Genomic DNA, 27,927 nt, shown 5'->3' on the forward strand with positions numbered 1-27,927 from the left:
GCAAGTCATTTACAAAGAAAAAAATAAAGCCACAATCAATATCCTTGTATCATTGAATGATTTGGCATTGCATGCTGTCATAGAACGAAGGATATGGACGTGTGTAGTCCTGCGTCGAAGCGCGCCTGTGTTCAAAATGCCATGCAGGAGTCCGACGGATTACACCCCTCGGCTCTCCATACACGGGCCGAGCGCTACAGTTTGGATTCGGGACTACCTCTCCATATATGGACCGTCCTGCGCATTACGAAGTGCGACCCTGAGCTCTTTAGCGCTCGTCTACGGGAGTGTCCAGTGCGCACCCGTCCCAAGAACCAAATATGGATGAAGGGGTCGGGAGAATTCCTGTGGAATAGATGGACATTCCTAATGGTTGTCAGGAGACGAAAAAAGGTGGATGGCGTCGGGTATATAAGGTTGACGGCGGTTGCTATCAGTCCTTAGCTGGAACCAGAAGTGATAAAGTTCTGCAACTGAGCTTCTTCTAAAAGAAAACCAGGTAAGTGAACGGGTCCGTGGAATATTACACCACGCTGCTGCACCAGGAGGTCAATACGAGGAGTGTATTTTTTTCCTCTCTCTGGGACATTACATCGTGGACTCTGAATAAGGAATTAAACAAATGAAAGATAATCTACACAGTATTGTGACAGTCAGTGAAACTTGGCAGCCAATCACCGGCTCTGTTTAACTTTTAGCCTACTATCGTAAACTAAACAGATTTCACCTGACTGTCAAATGATTATTATAATAATAGAAGATATTGGATTAAAATTCATTTGATTTGGTACATTAGTCTACCTGCATAATATGGGCTAATGCTCTTTGTAAAAAATTATGTTGATTTAATTGATAAATTATCATTGGTCTTTGAGATAAAAAAAAATATATATATATATTGGTAGTTAATTTGCTTTATTAAGATCATGTAAGACAAAATATTGAATATGTCTACTGAATATTGGAAAACCTGTTACGTCAGCAGGTGAGAGCAAGAAGAGAAAGAGATCCACAACTTTGCATTGAATCAAAAGTTCCTGGAAGGACTGCATTACATGCTTATACCTACCCTATATGATAGGTTACCCAATATGTGTATTGATTGTCGATCTATTTAACCAGTTGATGTGCATTACCTGAAATCCTTATTAATATAAAACGTATATGTAATGTAAAATGACTCCATGGAACGATTTTTAAAATGTTTGTCAATGTCAATGTGTAGCCTAACGTTATCATGATCACTTTGGTAAAATTCCCGAGACCTGCGTGTCAGACTACGGTGTCATATTTAAGCAATAAGGCATGAAGGGTGTGGGTGTGGTATACGGACACAGCCCTTAGATGTGGTATATTGGCTATATACCACACACCCCCGAGGTGCCTTATTGCTATTATAAACTAGTTACCAACGTAATTAGAACACTAAAACGTTATTTTTTTGTCGTACTCGTGAACACAACTCTTACTTTAGAGTGCGATAAAATAGCATACAAGCAGGTTAACTATGACGTCTGCAGTGCATGGCCATGGGGTAGTGAAATAATTCTGCAGTAGGAAGCTTAAATATTGCATTTATGTTCCAAACAACATTCTTGGAGAATACAACATTTTTGTGAATACAATAATAATTTAGTGAAAAATGTATAATTGATGCAGTACTGTGGATACCAATATCCCTGTGAGCATCCCAGGCTCACGAAGTGCATCTAAAGTAGGAGGGCCTAGTGTCTGCAGGTTTTGTTTTTTCCTTTCAATTAAGACCTAGATAACCAGGTGAAGGGAGTTCTTTACTAATTAGTTACCTTGATTCATCAATCAAGTACAAGGGAGGTTTGAAACCCCGCAGACACTCGGCCCTTTGTAGAATGAGTTTGACACCTGTGATCTAATGGTTAAGAACATACATTGTGGGAAGCACTGATGCAGGCAACCTAATATGCATTCTTGGTCAACTCTCAGTGTAATGTGATTCATTCTGTTTGATCATTTGTTACGCGTGGATAATCTTAAGTGAGCATACATGATGCATTATCAATACATCCGAAAGTATCGTTTTTACGCACAGAATGTTGTTTTCACGCATAGAATGTAGGTGCGTAATGTCAGTGAGAGATCTTGCAGTAAGTAGGCTACTTACAGTATACTGTATGATAAATGTGTGTTCCTTTTGCACATTGTCTCAGAACCCACCAAGATGTGTGACGACGACGAGACTACCGCTCTTGTGTGCGACAATGGCTCCGGCCTGGTCAAGGCTGGCTTCGCCGGCGACGACGCCCCCAGGGCTGTCTTCCCCTCCATTGTCGGTCGCCCTCGTCACCAGGTACGTAAAAGCACCACTACTAGGTATGGCTAGTAAAGTGAATTAAGGCACCATACCTTGTCTCATGATATAGCCAACTATGATATCCAAAGTGCAAAAATATGCGTAAAAAGCATATTGGCAAATATATACGAATTAAAGTAAAATAATGCATTTAGGTATAGTTTACTAGTGCTAACGTGTAATGTGTTAGGTGCGATGTGCCGTTTTAGTGTCCAATGTGTACCGTTAGATGATAATGTGTAGTTGTTAGGCGTGTGCGCCATGTCCTTGCCGGTGTCTCAACGGGCTTGTTCTGTCTCTTCCAGGGTGTGATGGTGGGTATGGGTCAGAAGGACTCCTACGTAGGAGATGAAGCTCAGAGCAAGAGGGGTATCCTGACCCTGAAGTACCCCATCGAGCATGGTATCATCACTAACTGGGACGACATGGAGAAGATCTGGCACCACACCTTCTACAACGAGCTGCGCGTTGCCCCCGAGGAGCACCCCACCCTGCTCACTGAGGCCCCCCTGAACCCCAAGGCCAACAGAGAGAAGATGACACAGATCATGTTCGAGACCTTCAACGTTCCCGCCATGTATGTGGCCATCCAGGCTGTCCTGTCCCTGTACGCTTCTGGTCGTACCACCGGTAAGAACTTTCCCCGCTCGCGGCTTTTTTCGCACACAACTCGTTATTTGTATTTCAAGTTGTTGATGGTTGGGTTGTCTGCTTTACTGAATTGTGGTGTTTTCTGTGTTTAGGTATTGTGTTGGACTCCGGTGATGGTGTGACCCACAACGTCCCCATCTATGAGGGTTACGCTCTCCCCCACGCCATCATGCGTCTGGATCTGGCTGGTCGCGATCTGACTGACTACCTCATGAAGATCCTGACCGAGCGTGGCTACTCTTTTGTCACAACCGGTGAGCATGAACTTTGTGTTTTTGCATAGAAATGCTTGTTTGATCAATTTCAAGTATTATAACGTTTTACGCACAAAAGCGCAGACGCACGGGGATATACTTTTACGCATTAACGGAAATATCTCATTTCAGCCGAGCGTGAGATCGTGCGTGACATCAAGGAGAAGCTGTGCTATGTCGCCCTGGACTTCGAGAACGAAATGGCCACCGCCGCCTCCTCCTCCTCCCTGGAGAAGAGCTACGAGCTTCCCGACGGTCAGGTCATCACCATCGGTAACGAGCGTTTCCGTTGCCCAGAGACCCTCTTCCAGCCTTCCTTCATTGGTGGGTATTTACCGTTATAGGCCTATAATATAATCCAACATAAAATCTTCGGCCTAAAGAGTGGTTGAATATTAATATTGATCTTTGTATACCTGCACAGGTATGGAGTCCGCTGGTATTCATGAGACTGCCTACAACAGCATCATGAAGTGCGACATTGACATCCGTAAGGACCTGTACGCCAACAATGTGCTTTCCGGCGGTACCACGATGTACCCTGGTATTGCTGACCGCATGCAGAAGGAGATCACTGCCCTGGCCCCCAGCACCATGAAGATCAAGGTAATTACAAATAAACAATACTTTTACGCACAGTAAAATAGTGAAAAGAGATGCCATAGGTCTGCATAATTGTTTCATTGTCATTGTGTTACCTGTGCTACCTATGGTACTCAGTATCTAATACTCCCTTTCTCACTTGGCATAGATCATTGCCCCACCTGAGCGTAAATACTCCGTCTGGATCGGTGGCTCCATCCTGGCTTCCCTGTCCACTTTCCAGGCAATGTGGATCACCAAGCAGGAATACGACGAGGCAGGTCCCAGCATTGTCCATCGCAAGTGCTTCTAAATGCATTGTCAACATCTCACTCAGGATCCAAGCAACAACGGCACACCGACTTGCGATCAAGGGACAACTTTATACAACTGTTACATTGTAACAGCGAAAGCTCAGCAAACGGAGAGAATGACGTCAATATCACGACGTGTGAGGAAAAATACCAACATGTGAATGTAAAATGTACATAAATGTTATTTATTGATCGTCCATCATTTGGTATTTTTTGGTGAGCACAGTCTGTTTTGGTGACAAGCAAGAGGGACAGAGGGTGACCACAACGTTGTTTTCTCTGGTTACCCGATAATGGCTCAGAAGTACGTGCCATCTGTACTCAGCCAAACATTATCAACTACTAACCATCAAGAGATCCACATAGGAAATAAAAAAACATCTATTTTCAAACGTGTTTCTGTTATTATTATTTTTTTTTAGGTGCATTACAACACAATCAACACTTAAAATAGGCCTTGGTGTGCGTTTTATGATGCGCAACTATTAAAAACCCATTAGGGTAAAGATTAATTCATTTTTGGCACAAAGCAACATGAATAGCCTAAACATTGAGACACTTTCAATTTGGATGCCTTTCAATGTTATGAAGAACAAGGGCCAATATGACTACCTGGAACTGGAAGGACAAACAATGAGCTCAAGTAGGCCAACAAGTGTTGAAGTAAATTGTTCTAAATGTCCCTGACAAGACAAACAATGTCATGGATATAAGGCTATAAATCATTGAGCAGACCTCCTTTGTGATATTAACTCTATTTTACAAAAATATTATCAATGTGCCAAAAATACGAATTGTTCTCCATAACTATTTATTTAACAAACATTTGCCTATATTTTATTGAACTGAGAGGGAATTAATGTATTTTCTGTGTTAGATTCATACTAAAAAATGACATAGCATTCTTTCACCAAGGAGGTAGTCACAGCAAACCCTTGCTCACAGCAGATCTTTGTCTCCAATTAAAGTCCATTTGACTACAATACCAATACGGATCTTGATTTTAAATCAAATGAGCAAGCTAATCATTTGATAATTCACAACTGAAAATAATACCATTGAGGCCCCCCCCCCCCCCACACACACACAGAATTCGCATTACCATGTGTACTCGTTTATCAACAAAAAAAATTGCACACGCTGTAGAATAAAATACATCCTAGGAAGAGACGCGCGCCAGTACCATGCAGTTCTGGGCATGCGCATTGCACTTCCTATAGCTTTTAATGGAGAAATATCTTTAACGCCAGGGTTGAGAGGGCTATATTCTGACGACGATTCAATGCCAAGATATGCGCAACAACAGACTGTTATAATGGAGGAATACTTGAAGTGAAAATGATGTTGTTCTGTAATTCTCCATAATGAAGTCCGGGTGAGGGGTAAGCTTATGTGCACCGGTAATAACCTGTTCTGGTCGTGTTTACAACCACTATAGTGCGCAAGTAGAAGAAAACGTCGACGCCACCAGATGTGCATGTTTTCGTCACCCTATTGCCTTTAAGTATTTACATGTAATAAATTACTTTTGGTATGTGGACTAACAATAACATTTCTGTAGCGATAGACCCGTGCACAGTGTTGTGATAAAGACGGCCGTATTGGCGTCAGCAATGTCTGCCTCAATCAAACAGCAGGCTCTGCTGCTCCACATTTGGGCAACAGAAACAGCAGATAAAGTGATTTTTGTCGTGGAAACAACAACAAGTTACTGTTGCATTGTAGGGCTATGTATGTAATAACACTTCTCTTTTCTCCTCTCCTCCATAGTTTGTGAGCTAATCAAAATTGTACCTAAGCAATAACAGGAATCATGGTGACGAAGAAAATCCGTACGGAGTACATGAAGAAATTCAAAGAGCCGAAATGGGAGACGTTTTCCAAGTGCTACGAGGACTCAGTGAAGTACAGGTTGACTAGGCGGGTGATGGAGCACGCTCACAAACCTCTGTGGTTCTGGGAGGGGTGGGATACCTCGACCTGGTCAGACTCCAGCGCCAGTGGGCGGTCCACCCCCAAGGTGAGGAATAAAGTCGCGCCTGTAGACATCAAACTTCAGACACCACCAGTGAAGTCAGAATCAAGGGAGAGCCCGAAACCGAAGCCTCCTTCTGTGAATGGGGAACCAGAATTGGAGGCCAAGGAGTTTACCCTCTTGGATGCACTACCACCCACAGGTATCTATCTTCTACCACTGCAAATAATTTTATACACCTGCATGTTGATCCTATTGTAATAAGACTATGCTTTTGAGCAACAAACATAAAGTTAAAAGGTCTTAATTTGTTAGGTCTATACACTGAGTGTTCAGAACAACTGCTCTTTCCATGACATACTGACCAGATGAGGTGAAAGCTACAGTAGGATCCCTTATTGATGTCACTTGTTCAATCCACTTCAATCAGTGTAGATGAAGACAGGTTAAAGAAGGATTTTAAGTTTTGAGATAATTGAGCCATGGATTGTGTGTGTGCCATTCAGAGGGTGAAAGGGCAAGACAAAAGATTTAAGTGCCTTTGAACGGGCCAGCATCCCTGTGAACGCTTTCGACACCTTGTAAAGTCCATGCCCCGATGATTTGAGGCTGTTCTGAGGGCAAAAGGGGTGCAACTCAATATTAGGAAGGTGTTCCTAATGTTTGGTATTGTGTATAATTCAAAATTCAAAAGGCACTCGCACATCTGAGATATCTTTTTTTGCAGGTAACAGTTGAATAAAATGAGAAAAAATAAGAAACCCGCACACTGTTCTTGATAGTATCACTGCTCTTTATTAAGCTTTACGTATTGGCCTCACGGCCTTCGTCAGAGCTTTTGACAAAAGAGCAGTGATACTATCAAGAGCAGTGTATGGGTTTCTTCTTTTTCTCATTTTATTCAACTGTTACCATGCACCTGCAAAAAAGATAGCTCAGATGTGCGAGTGCCTTTTGAATTTTGTCAGCGCTTTTGATAAAAGCTTAGATGAAGGCCGTGAGGCCAATACGTTAAGCTTATTAAAGAGCAGTGATACTAAGCAGTGATACTATCAAGAGCAGTGTGTGGGTTTCTTCTTTTTTTCTCAGTATAGTGTATAATAAAACTACATCACTTTCTGCCCATTCAAAGAGTCTGTAATAGAGAACGGGGGCCTAAACGAACCAGATGAGGGGACAGTTAACGGGTCAGTAGTACAACATGGTCCAGTGGCTGAAACGCCAACAGATGAGGGACCAGCAGACAAGGTGTCATCAGACGAGGAGCCGATGAAGACTGAGCCTAAACGTCGCCACCGCGTCCCTCACTCAGAACCATGTCAAAGGGACTGTTCCTGTGACGACATCAAGCCTGCGCCTGTCAGGAAGCCCTCCAGAGCAAAGAGCCAGCCCCCAGCCATCACCACAGAGAAGGAGAACAGACAACCTTCGTCCCAGCTCGACTGGGCAGAGAGACACGCGTCATCTGCTAGGAGGTCTACAAATGAGGTAGGAGTGTGTGTGACTGTGTGTGTGAGAGAGGCTGGGCATATGTGAGGTTAGGAAAATGTTTGATATTCATTCCATTTGATGTTATTTCAGTACCAGACTTGCAGTTGGTTTCTTAGGCCAGACTAAGACTATAATGATCAAAACAGGCTAACATTATAGGAATACTGGATGAAAGCTGTGTTGCTTATGTAATGCATGCTTACTGTGCGTCAAACATCTATTCTGCAAATAAGATTGAGTTATTTCAGGGATAATAGATAGGAGGGCATTTTGAGTCTTTTGGCACATCTTCATGGAAAGGATACCAGAGAAACGTATCTCATCATCCAACACTCCCCCCAGAAACTATCTATAAAAGAAGAGTGGTATGTATTTCGGAAGTGAGCGCGGAACCCCTATCCTATCTCATTGCCCTAACCTCCCGGGCACCTCTCGCTCTCCACAGAGTCGCACATCCGACGCATGCGTCCAGACCAGACGGGAGTCGGATAAACGCTGTTGGAACGTGGACCGCAGGAGGGCACGGTCCGCCGACCTGGAGAAGATACGGCGGTCGGAGTTGGCCGTGGTGGATGACCGTTGGATGACCGAGTACATGCGCTGCTTCTCTGCCCGGTTGAGGTAGAGCACAAGGATCATGGGTATTCCACCACCACCCGTCGACCATTCTATTTTTAACACCATGTTTCCTTATTGAGGATTGGTTAACAGAACAAAATTATTGGATTGGTTTAGATACCAATTAGGGCCCTGAGGCCACGTAACCTGACTAGGAAGAACTCAGGTCCCTAATCATAATGTATGGTTGATTTGTTAAGTTGATCGCTGATTTGGCGATATGCCACTTTTCTTCCACAAGGGATGACACAATCATAGTAGAATATTGCAAGATATGTAGTTATGCTTCTAGAAATTGGACTGGTTTGTACATGTTTATGCTGCTGACTACAGAGTATGATTTATACTGTATTATTAGACATTCCAAGCATGATGATGGTCTTTACACTTCGCTTTAGTTTGGTGGCATTTTTTACATTCTGTGTTGCTTATGTCATTTCAGGCTATATCACAAAGGCAGCTGCATAAAATCCAAAAGTTAGTTCAGGGGTATTCAACCGGGAGTACTGCAGGGGGTCCGCAATAATATATATACTAAAAGCTACAGTAGAAAATAGGAGAATGTTTTTATTTGCAACTTTATTTCTCTATTCCTAATATTGAGCAAGTTACACTCATTAGAGCTAGTTACACTCATTGGAGCTAATTACACTCATTGAAGCTAATTACACTCATTGGAGCTAATTACACTCACTGGAGTATCTGACATACTGTAGGCTTTGACAAAGCACCCGCTGGTAAACTGTCTTGTCTTGCATATTCATTTTTGTGAACACATTCATCCCCCAAACATTTGGAGTTACCTTTCTAGCTAATAGGTTACACTTCCCCTTCCAATTATAATGGGGGAGGTCAATATAATGAAAAACTATCTACCAAATCTATTAATTTAAAAATGTTGATGAATTCTCCTTGCCATTCACCTGATGATAAGACAAGACATGCGGAGGAAAAAGCAAGCGTATGATGGGGGTCGCCGGTTTACGGCCGGGGTTCCTGGGGAAGAATTGACATTTTTTATTTAACTAGGCAAGTCAGTTACATTTACATTTACATTTAAGTCATTTAGCAGACGCTCTTATCCAGAGCGACTTACAAATTGGTGCATTCACCTTATGACATCCAGTGGAACAGTAGTGCATCTAAATCTTTTAAGGGGGGTGAGAGGGATTACTTTATCCTATCCTAGGTATTCCTTAAAGAGGTGGGGTTTCAGGTGTCTCCGGAAGGTGGTGATTGACTCCGCTGTCCTGGCGTCGTGAGGGAGTTTGTTCCACCATTGGGGGGCCAGAGCAGCGAACAGTTTTGACTGGGCTGAGCGGGAACTGTACTTCCTCAGTGGTAGGGAGGCGAGCAGGCCAGAGGTGGATGAACGCAGTGCCCTTGTTTGGGTGTAGGGCCTGATCAGAGCCTGGAGGTACTGAGGTGCCGTTCCCCTCACAGCTCCGTAGGCAAGCACCATGGTCTTGTAGCGGATGCGAGCTTCAACTGGAAGCCAGTGGAGAGAGCGGAGGAGCGGGGTGACGTGGGAGAACTTGGGAAGGTTGAACACCAGACGGGCTGCGGCGTTCTGGATGAGTTGTAGGGGTTTAATGGCACAGGCAGGGAGCCCAGCCAACAGCGAGTTGCAGTAATCCAGACGGGAGATGACGAGTGCCTGGATTAGGACCTGCGCCGCTTCCTGTGTGAGGCAGGGTCGTACTCTGCGGATGTTGTAGAGCATGAACCTACAGGAACGGGCCACCGCCTTGATGTTAGTTGAGAACGACAGGGTGTTGTCCAGGATCACGCCAAGGTTCTTAGCGCTCTGGGAGGAGGACACAATGGAGTTGTCAACCGTGATGGCAAGATCATGGAACGGGCAGTCCTTCCCCGGGAGGAAGAGCAGCTCCGTCTTGCCGAGGTTCAGCTTGAGGTGGTGATCCGTCATCCACACTGATATGTCTGCCAGACATGCAGAGATGCGATTCGCCACCTGATCATCAGAAGGGGGAAAGGAGAAGATTAATTGTGTGTCGTCTGCATAGCAATGATAGGAGAGACCATGTGAGGTTATGACAGAGCCAAGTGACTTGGTGTATAGCGAGAATAGGAGAGGGCCTAGAACAGAGCCCTGGGGGACACCAGTGGTGAGAGCACGTGGTGTGGAGACGGATTCTCGCCACGCCACCTGGTAGGAGCGACCTGTCAGGTAGGACGCAATCCAAGCGTGGGCCGCGCCGGAGATGCCCAACTCGGAGAGGGTGGAGAGGAGGATCTGATGGTTCACAGTATCGAAGGCAGCCGATAGGTCTAGAAGGATGAGAGCAGAGGAGAGAGAGTTAGCTTTAGCAGTGCGGAGCGCCTCCGTGATACAGAGAAGAGCAGTCTCAGTTGAATGACTAGTCTTGAAACCTGACTGATTTGGATCAAGAAGGTCATTCTGAGAGAGATAGCGGGAGAGCTGGCCAAGGACGGCACGTTCAAGAGTTTTGGAGAGAAAAGAAAGAAGGGATACTGGTCTGTAGTTGTTGACATCGGAGGGATCGAGTGTAGGTTTTTTCAGAAGGGGTGCAACTCTCGCTCTCTTGAAGACGGAAGGGACGTAGCCAGCGGTCAGGGATGAGTTGATGAGCGAGGTGAGGTAAGGGAGAAGGTCTCCGGAAATGGTCTGGAGAAGAGAGGAGGGGATAGGGTCAAGCGGGCAGGTTGTTGGGCGGCCGGCCGTCACAAGACGCGAGATTTCATCTGGAGAGAGGGGGAGAAAGAGGTCAGAGCACAGGGTAGGGCAGTGTGAGCAGAACCAGCGGTGTCGTTTGACATAGCAAACGAGGATCGGATGTCGTCGACCTTCTTTTCAAAATGGTTGACAAAGTCATCTGCAGAGAGGGAGGAGGGGGGAGGGGGAGGAGGATTCAGGAGGGAGGAGAAGGTTGCAAAGAGCTTCCTAGGGTTAGAGGCAGATGCTTGGAATTTAGAGTGGTAGAAAGTGGCTTTAGCAGCAGAGAGAGAAGAGGAAAATGTAGAGAGGAGGGAGTGAAAGGATGTCAGGTCCGCAGGGAGGCGAGTTTTCCTCCATTTCCGCTCGGCTGCCCGGAGCCCTGTTCTGTGAGCTCGCAATGAGTCGTTGAGCCACGGAGCGGGAGGGGAGGACCGAGCCGGCCTGGAGGATAGGGGACATAGAGAGTCAAAGGATGCAGAAAGGGAGGAGAGGAGGGTTGAGGAGGCAGAATCAGGAGATAGGTTGGAGAAGGTTTGAGCAGAGGGAAGAGATGATAGGATGGAAGAGGAGAGAGTAGCGGGGGAGAGAGAGCGAAGGTTGGGACGGCGCGATACCATCCGAGTAGGGGCAGTGTGGGAAGTGTTGGATGAGAGCGAGAGGGAGAAGGATACAAGGTAGTGGTCGGAGACTTGGAGGGGAGTTGCAATGAGGTTAGTGGAAGAACAGCATCTAGTAAAGATGAGGTCGAGCGTATTTCCTGCCTTGTGAGTAGGGGGAAGGTGAGAGGGTGAGGTCAAAAGAGGAGAGGAGTGGAAAGAAGGAGGCAGAGAGGAATGAGTCAAAGGTAGACGTGGGGAGGTTAAAGTCGCCCAGAACTGTGAGAGGTGAGCCGTCCTCAGGAAAGGAGCTTATCAAGGCATCAAGCTCATTGATGAACTCTCCGAGGGAACCTGGAGGGCGATAAATGATAAGGATGTTAAGCTTGAAAGGGCTGGTAACTGTGACAGCATGGAATTCAAAGGAGGCGATAGACAGATGGGTAAGGGGAGAAAGAGAGAATGACCACTTGGGAGAGATGAGGATCCCGGTGCCACCACCCCGCTGACCAGAAGCTCTCGGGGTGTGCGAGAACACGTGGGCAGACGAAGAGAGAGCAGTAGGAGTAGCAGTGTTGTCTGTGGTGACCCATGTTTCCGTCAGTGCCAAGAAGTCGAGGGACTGGAGGGAGGCATAGGCTGAGATGAACTCTGCCTTGTTGGCCGCAGATCGGCAGTTCCAGAGGCTACCGGAGACCTGGAACTCCACGTGGGTCGTGCGCGCTGGGACCACCAGATTAGGGTGGCCGCGGCCACGCGGTGTGGAGCGTTTGTATGGTCTGTGCAGAGAGGAGAGAACAGGGATAGACAGACACATAGTTGACAGGCTACACAAGAGGCTACGCTAATGCAAAGGAGATTGGAATGACAAGTGGACTACACGTCTCGAGTGTTCAGAAAGTTAAGCTTACGTAGCAAGAATCTTATTGACTAAAATGATTAAAATGATACAGTACTGCTGAAGTAGGCTAGCTGGCAGAGGCTGCGTTGTTGACTATGTAGGCTAGCTGGCAGTGTCTGCGTTGTTGACACTACACTAATCAAGTCGTTCCGTTGAGTGTAATGGTTTCTACTGTGCTACTGTGCTGCTATTCGGGGCTAGCTGGCTAGCTAGCAGTGTTGATTTACGTTACGTTGCGTTAAAAGAACGACAATAGCTGGCTAGCTAACCTAGGAAATCGCTCAAGACTACACAGTTATCTTTGATACAAAGACGGCTATGTAGCTAGCTATGTAGCTAGCTACGATCAAACAAATCAAGCCGTTGTACTGTACTGTAATGAAATGAAAAATGTGATACTACCTGTGGAGCGAAGCGAAATGCGACCGGATTGTTGAGTGCGGAAGTTCTGTTACGTTAAGGACGACGAATAGCTGGCTAGCTAACCTCGGTAAATTAAGATAATCACTCTAAAACTACACACTCTAAACTACACAATTATCTTGGATACGAAGACAGCAAAGACAACTATGTAGCTAGCTAACACTACACTAATTAAGTCGTTCAGTTGAGTGTAAGTTGTGCTGCTAATCGGTAGACGGTGGACTAGCTAACGGTAGACGTTAGCTAGCTAGCTAGCTGCAGGGCGGTGTAGACTGCGTTAGGACGACGAAATACGATAATTACGCAATTATCTATGATACAAAGACGACTATGTAGCTAGCTAAGAAGAAACATTGCTAAGATTAGACAAATCAAACCGTTGTACTATAATGAAATGTAAAATACTACCTGCGGACCGAGTGCAGATGCGACCGCTCGCTCCAACTAAAATCATCTGAGAGTTAGTTAAGAACAAATTCTTATTTATTTACAATGACGGCCTACCCCGCCAAACCCAGACGACGCTATGCCAATTGTGCACCGCCCTATGGGACTCCCATCAATGGCCAGATGTGATATAGCCTGGATTCAAACCAGGGATCTCTTGCACTGAGATGCAGTGCCTTAGACCGCTGCGCCACCAGGGAGCAAGGTTGAAAACCCCTGAGTTAGATGAAAGGACCAAACAATTATTGTTTTAGATATTACAGTATTTTCAAATGACTAAAAGCCATAGCCAAGGGGTTGTGGCATAGAGCTGCAGAGAAAGAAACTGCTAGCGGGCTAATATCCTGCATTAGCTTTATTGTATTATGTTGCAAATTTAAATCTAAAATGCATTCCAGAGGATTGTTTTTATTAATATTTACATTAAAGTTCTTATCATTATTGTAGTGGACAGAATGAAATTGCAATGTAACGTGGTAAAGAAATGCCCTACATTACCAAATACGCTTTTTAGAGTATGTCACTCACCATCACCATTGTCTTTGACAGGGTTTCGTAGGTTGACTTATTTGATGGTTATTCATACTGAATTGTGACGTCAGTACCAAGTTCTGTATCTGTAATTTAAATGGAGGGCTATTTTGACAGAAATTAAGTGTTGTATTTGAAATCTTGGTTGTTGTGGGTTGTGAATAATGCTCAGTTTACATACTTTTCCTATTTTTTACAATGCTTATTCATAGTGCTATTCACTCAGAATGTTTTTACTCATAATGTATACGTTTACATTTCACTTTCACCAAATCATTCACTTTCACCTCTATCTTAGCTTAGGAATGGTTCCTTGAGAGAACGTTGGAATGACGTTTCCAGACCGTCTCATGGGGAACATTGTAGGACCCCAGCAGTTTTTTGGAGTGGGGAAATGGGTGTGGCTTTAATTGACTAATGCGTGTGCAATCTGATGAGACTTCCCTTGTGTCTGCCAGAGGGGAGTCTTTAGTGTGTGTGATTGGTTGTGGTTGTATGGGCAGAGAGAGCTCACTGTTAAGAAGATTGGACTGGCATTATCTTACGGTCATCTTTATTCAGAGTGGTCAAAGATCCATTGCTGGTCATGTGACACTTCCCTCCTATGTCATCATGGATTGGCAAAACAACCGAGTCATTCTTTACTTGAACATTGCATTATTTATAAGAAGTTATAGGATTTAATGTCAGGTTATGACCATGTCATGAAAACTGAAGTGGCTGCTTATATCATAGACAGGTTTGACTAGTGTTTGTGTATTCATTGTCCTCTACAACATTCCTTTATGAAAATGTTCATTCCAAGAACCATCTCTCAGGAAGGAATAAGACACTAATGATTTGTCTATAGACTTACTGTAACTACAATGTGATTAAATGTGATGTACTGTTTCAGGGGTTTGGAACACACTGATTCAAAACTAAAATGATTGTTTTATATAGGACATTAATTGTTTGCGCTCTCTGAACAAAGATTTGAGTTATTTTTATGTGTGGATTTGATTTGCATAAGATATTATTTGACCAAAAGTGATATGTGTATCATACCATAGTACATATAACCATGTTTGTGTTTTATTTCAACAGATGTTTACATTTTTTTTTCACTGTATTTGTATTTGAAAACATGCACAATGATATATATTTTCATCCACTTTGAAACATTACTGTGAATTAAAATCATATTTGCATAGTTGAGTTGTATGCTTTTGTTTATGTTTATATGGGCATTTTAATAAACAACAACACTCTGTTTTTGCATGACCCCTATGACCCATAAGGACACCATTTGATCAATTAATACCAGTGATATTATACATGATTGGTTTTAATTAGATTGCACTCCCAATTTAGGATATTTCAACCTAAAGCCCTTTCTACACTGCTGCTCTGAGGTCTGTCTGATGTCACTGTCCTGCATTGGCACCAGGGTTAAGAGTAGAGTACAGTAATCTATGGATAGTATCCTGCTACTGTGGATAATATATGGATAGTATCCTGCTGCTATGGATAATCTATGGATAGTATCCTGCTGCTATGGATAATCTATGGATAGTATCCTGCTGCTATGGATAATCTATGGATAGTATCCTGCTACTATGGATAATCTATGGATAGTATCCTGCTGCTATGATTAATATATGGATAGTATCCTGCTGCTATGATTAATATATGGATAGTATCCTGCTGCTATGGATAATCTATGGATAGTATCCTGCTGCTATGGATAATCTATGGATAGTATCCTGCTGCTATGATTAATATATGGATAGTATCCTGCTGCTATGGATAATCTATGGATAGTATCTTGCTGCTATGGATAATCTATGGATAGTCCCACCAACCTCCATCAATGTGAGAAATATATAACTACTTGTTTTAGTCAAAACAAGTACTCAAATTTGCTACCATATTGATTTGTTAGTGAGGTATTGTGATATTCGGAGACACTCCTTTATGTCACTTTTCTCTTTTAGTTAAATGACTTCTTGTTCGGTAAGGTCATCTGCACTCTATGGTAATGGAAAGGTTCAGTGAAACGTTAGAATCACATACCAGATCATATTCTCCCTCTAGAATACTTCTGACGTTATCGTCCTCTATGACCCATGTGTCCCAGTGTAAGATACGGAGTACTGTATGATCCCAGTGAGGTGACCACCACAGCGCTTACAAGGCTGTTGTATTAAGTCGTCAGCCTGACACAATGACAGACTAGACAGGACATTTCAGATGTTATGTATGATGAGTGAATTCCGGTACATAATACATCATCAGGTTCAGACAAAGGGCCTCTTAGTATGCAGATCTCCTGACAAAGGGTTTAGCACTGGCTATAAATACCAACCTGTCACATACCCACCTCCGGCAGCTGATGGAGAGCGACAGGGTGTGTATGTGTGTGCTCGCACATGGGTGTTTAAAAGAGACAAACAAATTGAATTTGCAGGTTTTGGGAGAGTGTGATGGTTCTCTTCTGATTGTTTAAAAGAGACAAACACTTCCTTAAATCTTTATGAATGTGGCTATCTTTTCCTGTATGTGCGTGTGAGTGTCCGAAGTCAATCAAATCCCCGTTAACACAGTAATACATGAATTACAAAGTAATAGTGACAAGCAACTGCATACAGTGAGTCATTCAATCAAAGCCAAGCACATTCTACTTGAGAATTCCACCCTCCAGACATCTTCCCGCTCTATTTAAAGCCACCTGGCATTTCAAAAAGCAATAGGGCCAAAATAGGTGCCTTCAGGAACAGCACCAGCCGCCTGGGACTGAAAGGGAGGGGGATTTGGGCGTTAAATATAGCCCCCCCACGTATTCCTTTGCCAGCAGAGAAGGACCCCTCCCTAATTGACAGTGTTTGAAAAACGTGTCTTGGGAAAAGGGGTGTGCATGGGGGAGTGGGAGTGGTGCAGCAGTATGAAATAGCTTGAATGGTCGAAGCTGGGTAAAGAGAGAGAATTGCTGCGTCAACAACAGTGAGTTGTGTCTGTCCATAAATGCAGTGGTTGCTTTGAGTGGAGCCGCTGAGCCACAGGAGGTCAGAACAGGGCCAGAGCTGTGGTCTTTGACTTAGGTCTTTAATGCTAGTCAGAGCTAATATGCCAAGTTGACGAGCACAGCTAAGAGGGGGGATGAAAATATCCCCCTGTGCCAGAGCAGCCAGGTCCTCTAAAAACCACCTGTTGCTTCTAGGCAGAGGCACTCAATAGTACATCTAGAATACTATAAAGTCTGCTGTTTGGAGCCACTATGTAGTTGTGCTACATAGTTGAGGAATAGGTGTGTCGACCTACAGTACAGTGCAGTAAATATCTATATTATACGGATTAGGCAACTGAATGATGTCTTGAAATTCGGATAGTATGAAGATCTGAGACACTATGTAATGTATTCTCTAAACTCAGACCTGTAAACAGAATAAAGAGATCTCTGCCACTGATAAGATATGTGAGGTGATAGAGATGCGCTGACCTTAGGCAGCTTGTGGAGCATGAACTGCAGCTCAGCATTTGTAATGCTTTAGGGACATCTAGTGGCAGCGAATGTCGGTCACGACAACAGAAGATGGCAGGGTTCTCTCCACAAACTCCCTCAAAATTGAACAGGTTTTACATTATGGACATATACGATTTTCTTATAACTTTGAAAACAAAGAATATTTGATATATTTGGAACAGAGTACACGTTGGAATAGACAAATAATGGATGAGTGAATAGGAATTTGAAGCTGCCAGCTGTCCCTGCCAAATGCCTCACAAGTTAACCACACCAGCATGTCAACTTTCTCAAGCTGTTCAAATCTTGGTGACAGGATTAAGTGAGTTCATGCACCTGTCCTCTCCTCCCCCAGTAAGTCAATAGGGACAGTACAATAATAAAACATCAAGAGTACTACAGAATATTGGAGGCATTAACTATGTAAAACAATAGAAATAAGCATTTAATTTATAACAAAAAAACAAGATAGCAATCACTAGGGCCGGACAAAATCAGTGTTCTTATCATTAACTTTATGTCAATAATCAGTAAAAGTTTTCATGTTTTCTATCATTATCATACTTTATTTGAAATCCTTTAAATTATTTCAGCGTGCTTCAGAAATATCTCCACTTGCAGATAGTATTTGCCAATTAACATTGGAATGCATCTCTAGTGATATGAACCCCGTTCCCCAGTGATCTCTGTTCTCTTTATGGTAAATCTCCAGCAGCAGGGGGACAGGGTCTGAGTCTTGCTTAGTCTTCCTAGGCAGACGGTCTTGGTTGACATCAGAGCAGGGTGAAGGTATGATGGCACTCAGGGGACTGGGTCAGCCACCATATGCCCAGCTAATCCAATCCAGGTGGTCCTGTCTCGTTCTATTAGAAAGCTGCGTACGGCCTCCACCGGAGAACCACTACGATTCATCACCACGACAGACCTGACTAGGGATCAGGGAGGAAAGCCATACCAATTGATCTGCAGATTAGAGTCAGATTATAGTCAATCTGACTGGGAAACTACAGTATCCTTTAGCTGTGTTTGGTTGGGATGTCCTGCAATGTCAACAACTGATACAGGAACTACTTGAACTTGAAAGAGCGATCATTGTACAGTGGGGCAAAAAAGTATTTAGTCAGCCACCAATTGTGCAAGTTCTCCCACTTAAAAATATGAGAGAGGCCTGTAATTTTCATCATAGGTACACTTCAACTATGACAGACATAATGAGGGAAAAAAATCCAGAAAATCACATTGTAGGATTTTTAATGAATTGATTTGCAAATGATGGTGGAAAATAAGTATTTGGTCAATAACAAAAGTTTATCTCAATACTTTGTTATATACCCTTTGTTGGCAATGACAGAGGTCAAATGTTTTCTGTAAGTCTTCACAAGGTTTTCACACACTGTTGCTGGTATTTTGGCCCATTCCTCCATGCAGATCTCCTCTAGAGCAGTGATGTTTTGGGGCTGTTGCCGGGCAACACGGACTTTCAACTCCCTCCAAAGATTTTCTATGGGGTTGAGATCTGGAGACTGGCTAGGCCACTCCAGGACCTTGAAATGCTTCTTACGAAGCTACTCCTTCGTTGCCCGGGAAGTGTGTTTGGGATCATTGTCATGCTGAAAGACCCAGCTACGTTTCATCTTCAATGCCCTTGCTGATGGAAGGAGGTTTTCACTCAATCTCACGATACATGGCCCCATTCATTCTTTCCTTTACATGTATCAGTCGTCCTGGTCCCTTTGCAGAAAAACAGCCCCAAAGCATGATGTTTCCACTCCCATGCTTCACAGTAGGTATGGTGTTCTTTGGATGCAACTCAGCATTCTTTGTCCTCCAAACACGACGAGTTGAGTTTTTACCAAAAAGTTATATTTTGGTTTCATCTGACCATATGACATTCTCCCAATCTTCTTCTGGATCATCCAAATGCTCTCTAGCAAACTTCAGACGGGCCTGGACATGTACTGGCTTAAGCAGGGGGACACGTCTGGCACTGCAGGATTTGAGTCCCTGGCGGCGTAGTGTGATACTGATGGTAGGCTTTGTTACTTTGGTCCCTGCTCTCTGCAGGTCATTCACTAGGTCCCCCCGTGTGGTTCTGGGATTTTTGCTCACCGTTCTTGTGATCATTTTGACCCCACGGGGTGAGATCTTGCGTGGAGCCCCAGATCGAGTGAGATTATCAGTAGTCTTGTATGTCTTCCATTTCCTAATAATTGCTCCCACAGTTGATTTCTTCAAACCAAGCTGCTTACCTATTGCAGATTCAGTCTTCCCAGCCTGGTGCAGGTCTACAATTTTGTTTCTGGTGTCCTTTGACAGCTCTTTGGTCTTGGCCATAGTGGAGTTTGGAGTGTGACTGTTTGAGGTTGTGGACAGGTGTCTTTTATACTGATAACAAGTTTAAACAGGTGCCTCTTAAAGAAGAAGTTACAGGTCTGTGAGAGCCAGAAATCTTGTTGTTTGTAGGTGACCAAATACTTATTTTGCACCATAATTTGCAAATAAATTCATTAAAAATCCTACAATGTGATTTTCTGGATTCTTTTTCTCATTTTGTCTGTCATAGTTTAAGTGTACCTATGATGAAAATTACAGGCCTCTCTCATCTTTTTAAGTGGGAGAACTTGCACAATTGGTGGCTGACTAAATACTTTTTTGCCCCACTATACATGATCTGATATAGGTTAATAAATAACATTGAGAGACTTTGTCAAAATGGCGGACACAAAGTAAGTTTATGGTTTGGCGTTACAGTTGCTATTGGCTGGTTTCTCGTAATCCTCCACAACATTCTCCAATGGTGACCTTTGACACTTGATGGGGGTTACACAGAATGACACAGAGATCATTGTGAAGTCAGTCATTTCATTAGTAGTCTCCCCAGCTACTGGATTTGCTCATTCAAATCAATTCAGACTTGTTGTGCCCTCGTCATGGCCTTGGAACACAAAATCTTGTCCTACCCGTAGTTAACAAAGTATCACAAATGCTGAAACTCTGCATTTCATTCATTATCTTGCCAGCAATGATCATTCTTTCTAGTGCTTCTCCTATTTAGATATGAAATAATTCTGTGAGTCTTTGGATAATACATTTACATTTTCTAACATATTATTGATCCAGGTCTGTTTTCCTGAGTGATATTATATATGGAGTGAAAAAAACTAAAGACTAAACACAAGCTTAGAAAAATGTCAAATCCAGCTGCTTGGGGGTTCAATCAAACTCTCCTCCCACACACTCTCCTGCCACAACAACACAGCTCAGCTTCTTCCACCAAGTCTCAGAGAGACTCTTGATCTTATCCGGGGTCTTCTTCCTCAGGCTCTGCCTCTGCTGGAGCTGCTGAACGTTCTCCACTGGCTGGATGCTGGTCAAGATGGCCTGGTCAAACACCTCCTTCAGATTCTTCTGGGTCAGACCCGAGCACTCTACGAAGGACACGGCCCCGATATCCTTTGCCAGCTGCTGGGCCTCCTCGGTGCTCACAGGCCTCTCCTGATTCCTGGCCAGCTGGACCAGCACCTGGACGTCTTCCCTCAGGTCCAGCTGGGTCCCCACCAGGACCATGGGTGCCCCGGGGCAGTGATGGCGAATCTCGGGCGCCCAGCGGTCGGTGGCGTTGCGGAAGGAGGAGGGGCGCACCACACTGTAGCAGAGCAGGAAGACATCGGCATTGTGGTAGCATAGAGGGCGGATCCGGTCCAGCTCGTCCTATAGGAGACAGGAAGGGAAAAGTCTCAAGTTGAGGAAGTGGAAGGGTCAGAAATACCCAATCCCAAATTGATTCTTAGCCCTGACCTTACAGCATACCATGTAGATCTGATTCTGAAAAAAACTACTGTATGGTTAGCAATATGGTCCACTAATACTTCCATTTCCCTCTCTGAGTTCAGGGCATTTTGATTATTACACATATCCAATCCTTTCAGATCTACAAAGGTGCCTAGTAAGGAGTAGGGGAAGAGTTGATTTGGAATTGGGCATGAGTCAGGAAGAGCAAAGTCTGTGAGAGTCTGTGAGAGTCGTCCAAAAGCACAGATAGCCAGAGGGGACAAAAGAAGGTATCGATTCTGGGGGCATGGACAGGAACCTCCTACAGGGGGCGATATAAGTCTGAGGATCAAGGGGGAGGCAACGACTATGAGAGATATTCTGCCAGGGGGTGATAACTACTGACACAGGATCAGAGAGGGGAGGGAGTGCAGGGGAATCCCTATAGGGGGATACCAAGACACAGGTAGAATGTGGAGGCAACCTATGTTGGGATAAGTGAAGCTGTGGAACCTAAACAAACTACTGACCACTGATAGAGAACGGCTTACATTAATAGTGTCATCCTCCATCCCCCATTTCTCTCATTTTGAGCAGAGCATGTGAAGAAAGAATAATGTGTTAGCTCTACCACTACAATAGAATATCCTTGTTAATGTGTCTATAGGTTACTAACACTCATTTAGTGTTGGATTCAAAAACAACTTTGACTCACCTGGCCAGCCATATCACAGAGTTGCAGTCTCACAGGTTTTCCGTCCACCACAACCATAGCTGAGAAGAAGATGGTACACAGATTTGTTATTGATGGTGACAGCATTTAGAATTTGTTCAATGTCTACCTGTCATAGCACTATGCATCGGTGACGTTTACTTTGCACAATCAAAGTTTATCAAATAGTAACCTGTTATTGATTCAGAGAGATCTAAAAGAACACACAAAAGCAACAAACAAAAACAAGAAAACATGTATAAAATGCAACATGTGGATAAATCAATTCATGAGTAAAACCTGTGACAAAAGCAGTCAAATTAACAATAACTCAACGTGATTTTTCTGATTTCTCACATAAATGACCTGCAAAGTTGTCGAAAGCTGTTGGAATGTATTCTGTCGGATAACCATTTGTGGTGTAGCTGACGATAAGACTTGTTTTCCCCACCGCTCCATCTCCGACGAGGACGCAGTTCACCTTGCGCTCAGGTACGGAGCCCGACCGCCCACGCGTTGAAAGAGGAACGTCTCTGTTCTTGCCACGCCGTGGTGGTACCGGTGGAGCGGAATCCAAGATCCGACGGGGTTTCTGCACTCTTATATCTTGAGGAAGCATTTTGCCGTCGAATAACTGGCCTAATCCACGGGGAATAACGCTTCAATAATACCAGAGCCGTCTGGGTCTCTGCACCTTGATATCCCATATGTTGGTTCCCTTCCCAAAGTTGATAGAACCAGCACGCACCTGACTGTCCGTTTCTGTCAGTAAGTCATAGAAATGTAGATAAATAATAATCCAGGTAAACTACAACTGAACTCGTGAAGCATACTGTAAACGCAAGACTGCCGTTAAATTTCTCCACGCCGCATGGTCTATTGATTGGCATCATCTGCATCTGGTGTGTTAATGGTTGTAAGAGGATTACTGCGCGCCACATGAGGTGCGGTGCGTGTCCCAGGGCTTTCAAAGTGAAACAAATTAAGATCCTTTGAAACTCTGATCCCCTGTAGTAAATAATGTGATCCACTTTGTCATTTACACAAGTAAATATGGTGAATATCTAAAACAAACGTGTAGACCTACATTGGTCATCTATTTTTTAAGGATAGGGTACACTGAATATTAATTGGTTTTATTTTTTCGTTCAATTTTAGCAACAACATAAGAAGAATTTGTAGCCCAGTCTAACAAAGTTGCATTATCCTTACATGGAGTAAATGAGGACTCCCACATCAGTTTTAACCCTGACACAGGCATACTACAACATAGTGCCTCTTGGTAGACCTTGGGCCTAGCAGAATGGCAGGGATGTGAAATCATGACTGGAGTATTAGCTGTAGAATTGATAGAAACATTGGATTTCTATCACTAGACTATTTATATGCTATTCAAAGTTGAACATATTTCTTAATTAACAGAAAACTGCATGCAGCAGAAGTGAGTGGGAGTGAGAGTATGCACAGAGCAACAGTGAAACAGGGTGTACAGTGAGGAGTGAGACCAAGTGGGAGTACAGGGAATGATATACTGCTTTACAAAATCCTGTAACGTAAGAACTATAGTAGATAGAACATCCATTCTCAATCTATTATATTATAGTTGTAGAGGAAGCCCTTGTTATTCATTTCCACAATATATGTTACGGTTTTCTTGTGTCGAAGGAGAGGCGGACCAATACGCAGCGTGGTTAAAGTTCATGTTTTTTTTTTATAAGAAAAACTATACATGAACAAACTACAAAACAATAAATGTGAAAACCTGAAACCAGTCCTGTATGGCACAAACACAGGAAACAATCACCCACAAAACCCAACACCAAACAGGCTACCTAAATATGGTTCCCAATCAGAGACAGTGACTAACACCTGCCTCTGATTGAGAACCATATCAGGCCAAGCACAGAAACAGACAAACTAGACACACAACATAGAATGCCCACTCAGATCACACCCTGACCAAACAAAACATAGAAACATACAAAGCAAACTATGGTCAGGGTGTGACAGTACACCCCCCCCCCCCAAGGTGCGGACTCCGGCCGCAAAACCTGAACCTATTGGGGAGGGTCTGGGTGGGCATCTGTCCGCGGTGGCAGCTCTGGTGCTGGACGTGGCCCCCACTTCACCATAGTCTTAGTCCGCCACATTGTCCGCTTCCGTGGCCTCCTAACCACGGCGACCCTTCTAAATGACCCCACAGAACTGAGGGGCAGCTCAGGACAGAGGGGCAGCTCGGGACAGAGGGGCAGCTCGGGACAGAGGGGCAGCTCGGGACAGAGGGGCAGCTCCGTACTGGCTGACGACTCTGGCAGATCCTGGCTGACTGGCTGCTCTGGCAGATCCTGGCTGAATGGCGGTTCTGGCAGAACCTGGCTGACTGGCTGCTCTGGCAGATCCTGGCTGAATGGCGGCTCTGGCAGATCCTGGCTGAATGGCAGGTCTGGCAGATCCATGCAGACTGGCGGCTCTGGCTGCTCCATGCTGACTGGCGGTTCTGGCTGCTCCATGCTGACTGGCGGCTCTGGCTGCTCCATGCAGACTGGCGGCTCTGGCTGCTCCATGCAGACTGGCGGCTCTGGCTGCTCCATGCAGACTGGCGGCTCCATGCAGACTGGCGGCTCTGGCTGCTCCATGCAGACTGGCGGCTCTGGCTGCTCCATGCAGACTGGCGGCTCTGCGTGCTGCATGCAGACTGGCGGCTCTGGCTGCTCCATGCAAACTGGCTGCTCTGGCTGCTCCATGCAGACTGGCGGCTCTGGCAGCTCCATGCAGACTGGCAGCTCTGGCAGCTCCATGCAGACTGGCAGCTCTGGCAGCTCCTTGTAGACTGGCAGCTCCTTGCAGACTGGCAGCTCTGGCAGCGCTGGACAGGCGGGAGACTCCGGCAGCGCTGTAGAGTAGGAAGACTCTGGCAGCGCTGGACAGGCGGGAGACTCTAGCAGCGCTGGAGAGGAGGAAGGCTCCGGCAGCGCTGGACAGGCAAAGCGCACTGTAAGCCTTGTGCGTGGTGCTGGCACTGGTGGTACTAGGCCGAGGACACGCACAGGAAGCCTGGTGTGGGGAGCTGCCACCGGAGGGCTGGTGCGTGGAGGTGGTACTGGATAGACCGGACCGTGCAGGCGCACTGGAGCTCTTGAGCACCGAGCCTGCCCAACCTTACCTGGTTGAATGCTCCCGGTCGCCCTGCCAGTGCGGCGAGGTGGAATAGCCCGCACTGGGCTATGCAGGCGAACCGGGGACACCATGCGCAAGGCTGGTGCCATGTAAGCCGGCCCAAGGAGACGCACTGGAGACCAGATGCGTAGAGCCGGCTTCATGGCACTTGGCTCAATGCCCACTCTAGCCCGGCCGATACGCGGAGCTGGAATGTACCGCACCGGGCTATGCACCCGCACTGGGGACACCGTGCGCTCCAAAGCATAACACTGTGCCTGCCCGGTCTCTCTAGCCCCCAGGTAAGCATAGGAAGTTGGCGCAGGTCTCCTACCTGGCTTCGCCATACTCCCTGTGTGCCTCCCCCCCAAGACATTTTTGGGGCTGACTCTCGGGCTTCCGTCCGCGTCGCCGTGCTCGTCTCTCCAACTCCATTCTCCTATAACCCTCCTCGCACTGCTCCAGCGAATCCCAGGCGGGCTCCGGCACTCTCCCTGGGTCGACCGCCCACCTGTCTATTTCCTCCCAAGTAGTATAGTCCATACTTCGCTGTCACCATGCCGCTTGGTCCTGTTGTGGTGGGTGATTCTGTTACGGTTTTCTTGTGTCGAAGGAGAGGCGGACCAATACGCAGCGTGGTTGAAGTTCATGGTTTTTTTTATAAGAAAAACTATACATGAACAAACTTCAAAATAATAAATGTGAAAACCCGAAACCAGTCCTGTATGGCACTAACACTAACACAGGAAACAATCACCCACAAAACCCAACACCAAACAGGCTACCTAAATATGGTTCCCAATCAGAGACAATGACTAACACCTGCCTCTGATTGAGAACCATATCAGGCCAAACACAGAAACAGACAAACTAGACACACAACATAGAATGCCCACTCAGATCACACCCTGACCAAACAAAACATAGAAACATACAAAGCAAACTATGGTCAGGGTGTGACAATATATGTATATGGTGATGGGCATCTCAGGGATTCATTGTCTACCAGTGCCCCTGATATTTAAACTTTTTATTCAAAGAAGATTCCTAAAATATGCAAATCAGAGACGTGGGATCTTTAACCAGGCGATGACTTTGTTTCATTAATAGGATTAACGAAGAGTCATGGTGAAAAGACAAAAGGTAGCATCACACAATGAGGACTGACGACCAGCCAGCACCCCACTTCTACTAGATGGTACTATAAACATATCCTCTGTGAACACCATCATCATTCAAAGCCACTATTCCACCCTTGGACAAACAATCTTCCCAAAGACCCACAAGCTGATAGACTAGACACCTAATCAGAACCTTTAGGGAGCGCCAGGCGCCCTTTTAAGGTTTGCAGAGCTGGCAAATATATTTACTCAATTTTAGCGATTGGGATTAAGGGGCTCTGGGGCTCTTCCCCCCACACCCTCCCTCCCTCCTTCCTGCCTTCATTCCCTATCTTTATCCCTCCCTCGTGCTCTACCCTCTCACTCTCTTTTTGATGGGATCAGCTGAACGACGCATTCTCTCCCTCTCTCCTTTTCGCTCCATCTCTCTCTGTATCCCTCGGGGACCGGGTGCTCGGACTCTATAGTTATGGGCCGCGGCCATCTGTCAGCGTGAGGCGTTCACGCAGCCACCAGAAGGCCACAACATGTGCTGATTTAAATGGAAAATCCAACTTTCCCAGGACAGGCCTGACCCCGGCAGCCGTAAAACCCTCTGTACCCCCCCACCAGCACCATCTCCATCCCCATCAAACCAACCTGCCCCATCTCCATCCTCAGCCAGCTATCCCAGCCCCGGCCCCACCCTCCCAAGAAATACTGTCTGCATGCGAATCAGTGAATTAAAGCCCCACCCCTCCTCCTCCCTGTATGGTGTATGGTAATGACTGTGCAATGTGCAGAGGGGGCACCTTCTTACACACAATGATGGATTTCCACCTTAGCAGCTGATGTTCCCAGGGTCGGACGGGTAGGGTGGGGTCTGGTGGGGTGGGCTACTAAAATGGGTGGAGGGTGTGTCTTAAAATTCCTGCTGGTGTGAGAGCTAGGGATCAGCTGATTGGTAAAATTGATTCTAAAGGAAGAGGGGGTATGGGTTTAAGATAGAGGGTAAGGTGGGGGGTTGGTTGTCTGTGCCTGTGCTGGGGGACCCTGGGGGACAATGGGGCCAGGGCGGGGGTTGGGGAGAGGGTTGGGGCGGTGAGTGTCACACGCTTTTGCTTTGTGGCTCGGTCAACAGGCGTGTGCCACGGTGTTGTCTCAACTCCCGCGCCTGCTGTCCACCCAGCTCTGGGGATGGGGGAGAGGGCCATGAGAACCATCCCTGGGTCTTTAATGAGGGGCGTGCTGGTTTTTATCAAAGATGGACAAGGCATCATTAGAATCACCATTAGAGCTCCATACAATGGGGGGGACAAACTCCCTGAGCTATGGATGGGAATATCATACACAAATGCCTAAATGCTTATATGAGCATGATTGGAGATCTGCTGTACTTTATATTACATTCACTTTTAGGTTATATAACCTCTAATATTGCAGTGAGGAAGACATATGGTACACTCAATGTCATTTTATAATTTAGTGGATGCAATGTTCTGTGCTTTTCTCATGTGTTGTAATGGTTACTTTACAAACTTAAATGTTTTCCTTTATCATTTAACTCCATTCAATTCAATGAAAGAAACAAGACAACAGTCAATACAGCCCTATTATTCAGTACAGCTTCCAGAAACCACGTTATAGCATTGTTTTAATGATTATCTCATGATGTAATAACATCCAAATCATGACTCGTCTGTCTTTACAGACACTCCATTTTATTCACCACAGAGAGAGAATCGATATCACTAGAGGTTATTATGTCATACACCATATCCCACATGGTAGTTTGTCATCATTAACATTTAGCCCAAAAAACATGTTGTGGCCCTGCAGCCCTTCTAGGAGTCCCTACAAGTCCTTTATTTAA

General features: G+C 45.2%; 3 protein-coding genes across 6 annotated transcripts; 2 read left to right on the top strand and 1 right to left on the bottom strand.

The window, feature by feature from the left end:
- The first annotated feature begins 390 nt into the window (after nucleotides 1-390).
- LOC115142495 (actin, alpha skeletal muscle 2-like) lies at nucleotides 391-4,522 on the top strand. Its single transcript, XM_029682010.2, has 7 exons — nucleotides 391-499; nucleotides 2,187-2,326; nucleotides 2,635-2,959; nucleotides 3,073-3,234; nucleotides 3,367-3,558; nucleotides 3,659-3,840; nucleotides 3,986-4,522. The coding sequence occupies exons 2-7, from the start codon at nucleotides 2,198-2,200 to the stop codon at nucleotides 4,127-4,129; spliced, it is 1,134 nt and encodes a 377-aa protein (XP_029537870.1). The 5' UTR covers nucleotides 391-499; nucleotides 2,187-2,197; the 3' UTR covers nucleotides 4,130-4,522.
- Nucleotides 4,523-5,356: 834 nt separating this feature from the next.
- Nucleotides 5,357-9,362, top strand: LOC115142502 (centriole, cilia and spindle-associated protein-like). The gene is made up of 4 exons (XM_029682022.2): nucleotides 5,357-5,512; nucleotides 5,901-6,307; nucleotides 7,238-7,593; nucleotides 8,042-9,362. Exons 2-4 carry the CDS (start codon nucleotides 5,944-5,946, stop codon nucleotides 8,219-8,221), a joined length of 900 nt encoding a protein of 299 aa, XP_029537882.1. The 5' UTR covers nucleotides 5,357-5,512; nucleotides 5,901-5,943; the 3' UTR covers nucleotides 8,222-9,362.
- Nucleotides 9,363-20,028: 10,666 nt separating this feature from the next.
- Nucleotides 20,029-22,739, bottom strand: LOC115142503 (rho-related GTP-binding protein RhoU-like). Of its 4 annotated transcripts, none has more exons than XM_029682023.2 (4): nucleotides 22,156-22,739; nucleotides 21,802-21,860; nucleotides 21,638-21,667; nucleotides 20,029-21,026 (listed from the first exon to the last, which is right to left on the bottom strand). In XM_029682023.2, exons 1-4 carry the CDS (start codon nucleotides 22,415-22,417, stop codon nucleotides 20,529-20,531), a joined length of 849 nt encoding a protein of 282 aa, XP_029537883.1. In that variant the 5' UTR covers nucleotides 22,418-22,739; the 3' UTR covers nucleotides 20,029-20,528. The 4 variants fall into 4 exon arrangements, with proteins under 4 accessions (XP_029537883.1, XP_029537884.1, XP_029537886.1 ...); XM_029682024.2 differs by having other exon boundaries at nucleotides 22,165-22,738; XM_029682026.2 differs by lacking the exon at nucleotides 21,638-21,667 and having other exon boundaries at nucleotides 22,165-22,737.
- Nucleotides 22,740-27,927: the final 5,188 nt, after the last annotated feature.

Source organism: Oncorhynchus nerka, linkage group LG15 (genome assembly GCF_034236695.1).
Source record: "Oncorhynchus nerka isolate Pitt River linkage group LG15, Oner_Uvic_2.0, whole genome shotgun sequence".
Lineage (NCBI taxonomy): Eukaryota > Metazoa > Chordata > Actinopteri > Salmoniformes > Salmonidae > Oncorhynchus > Oncorhynchus nerka.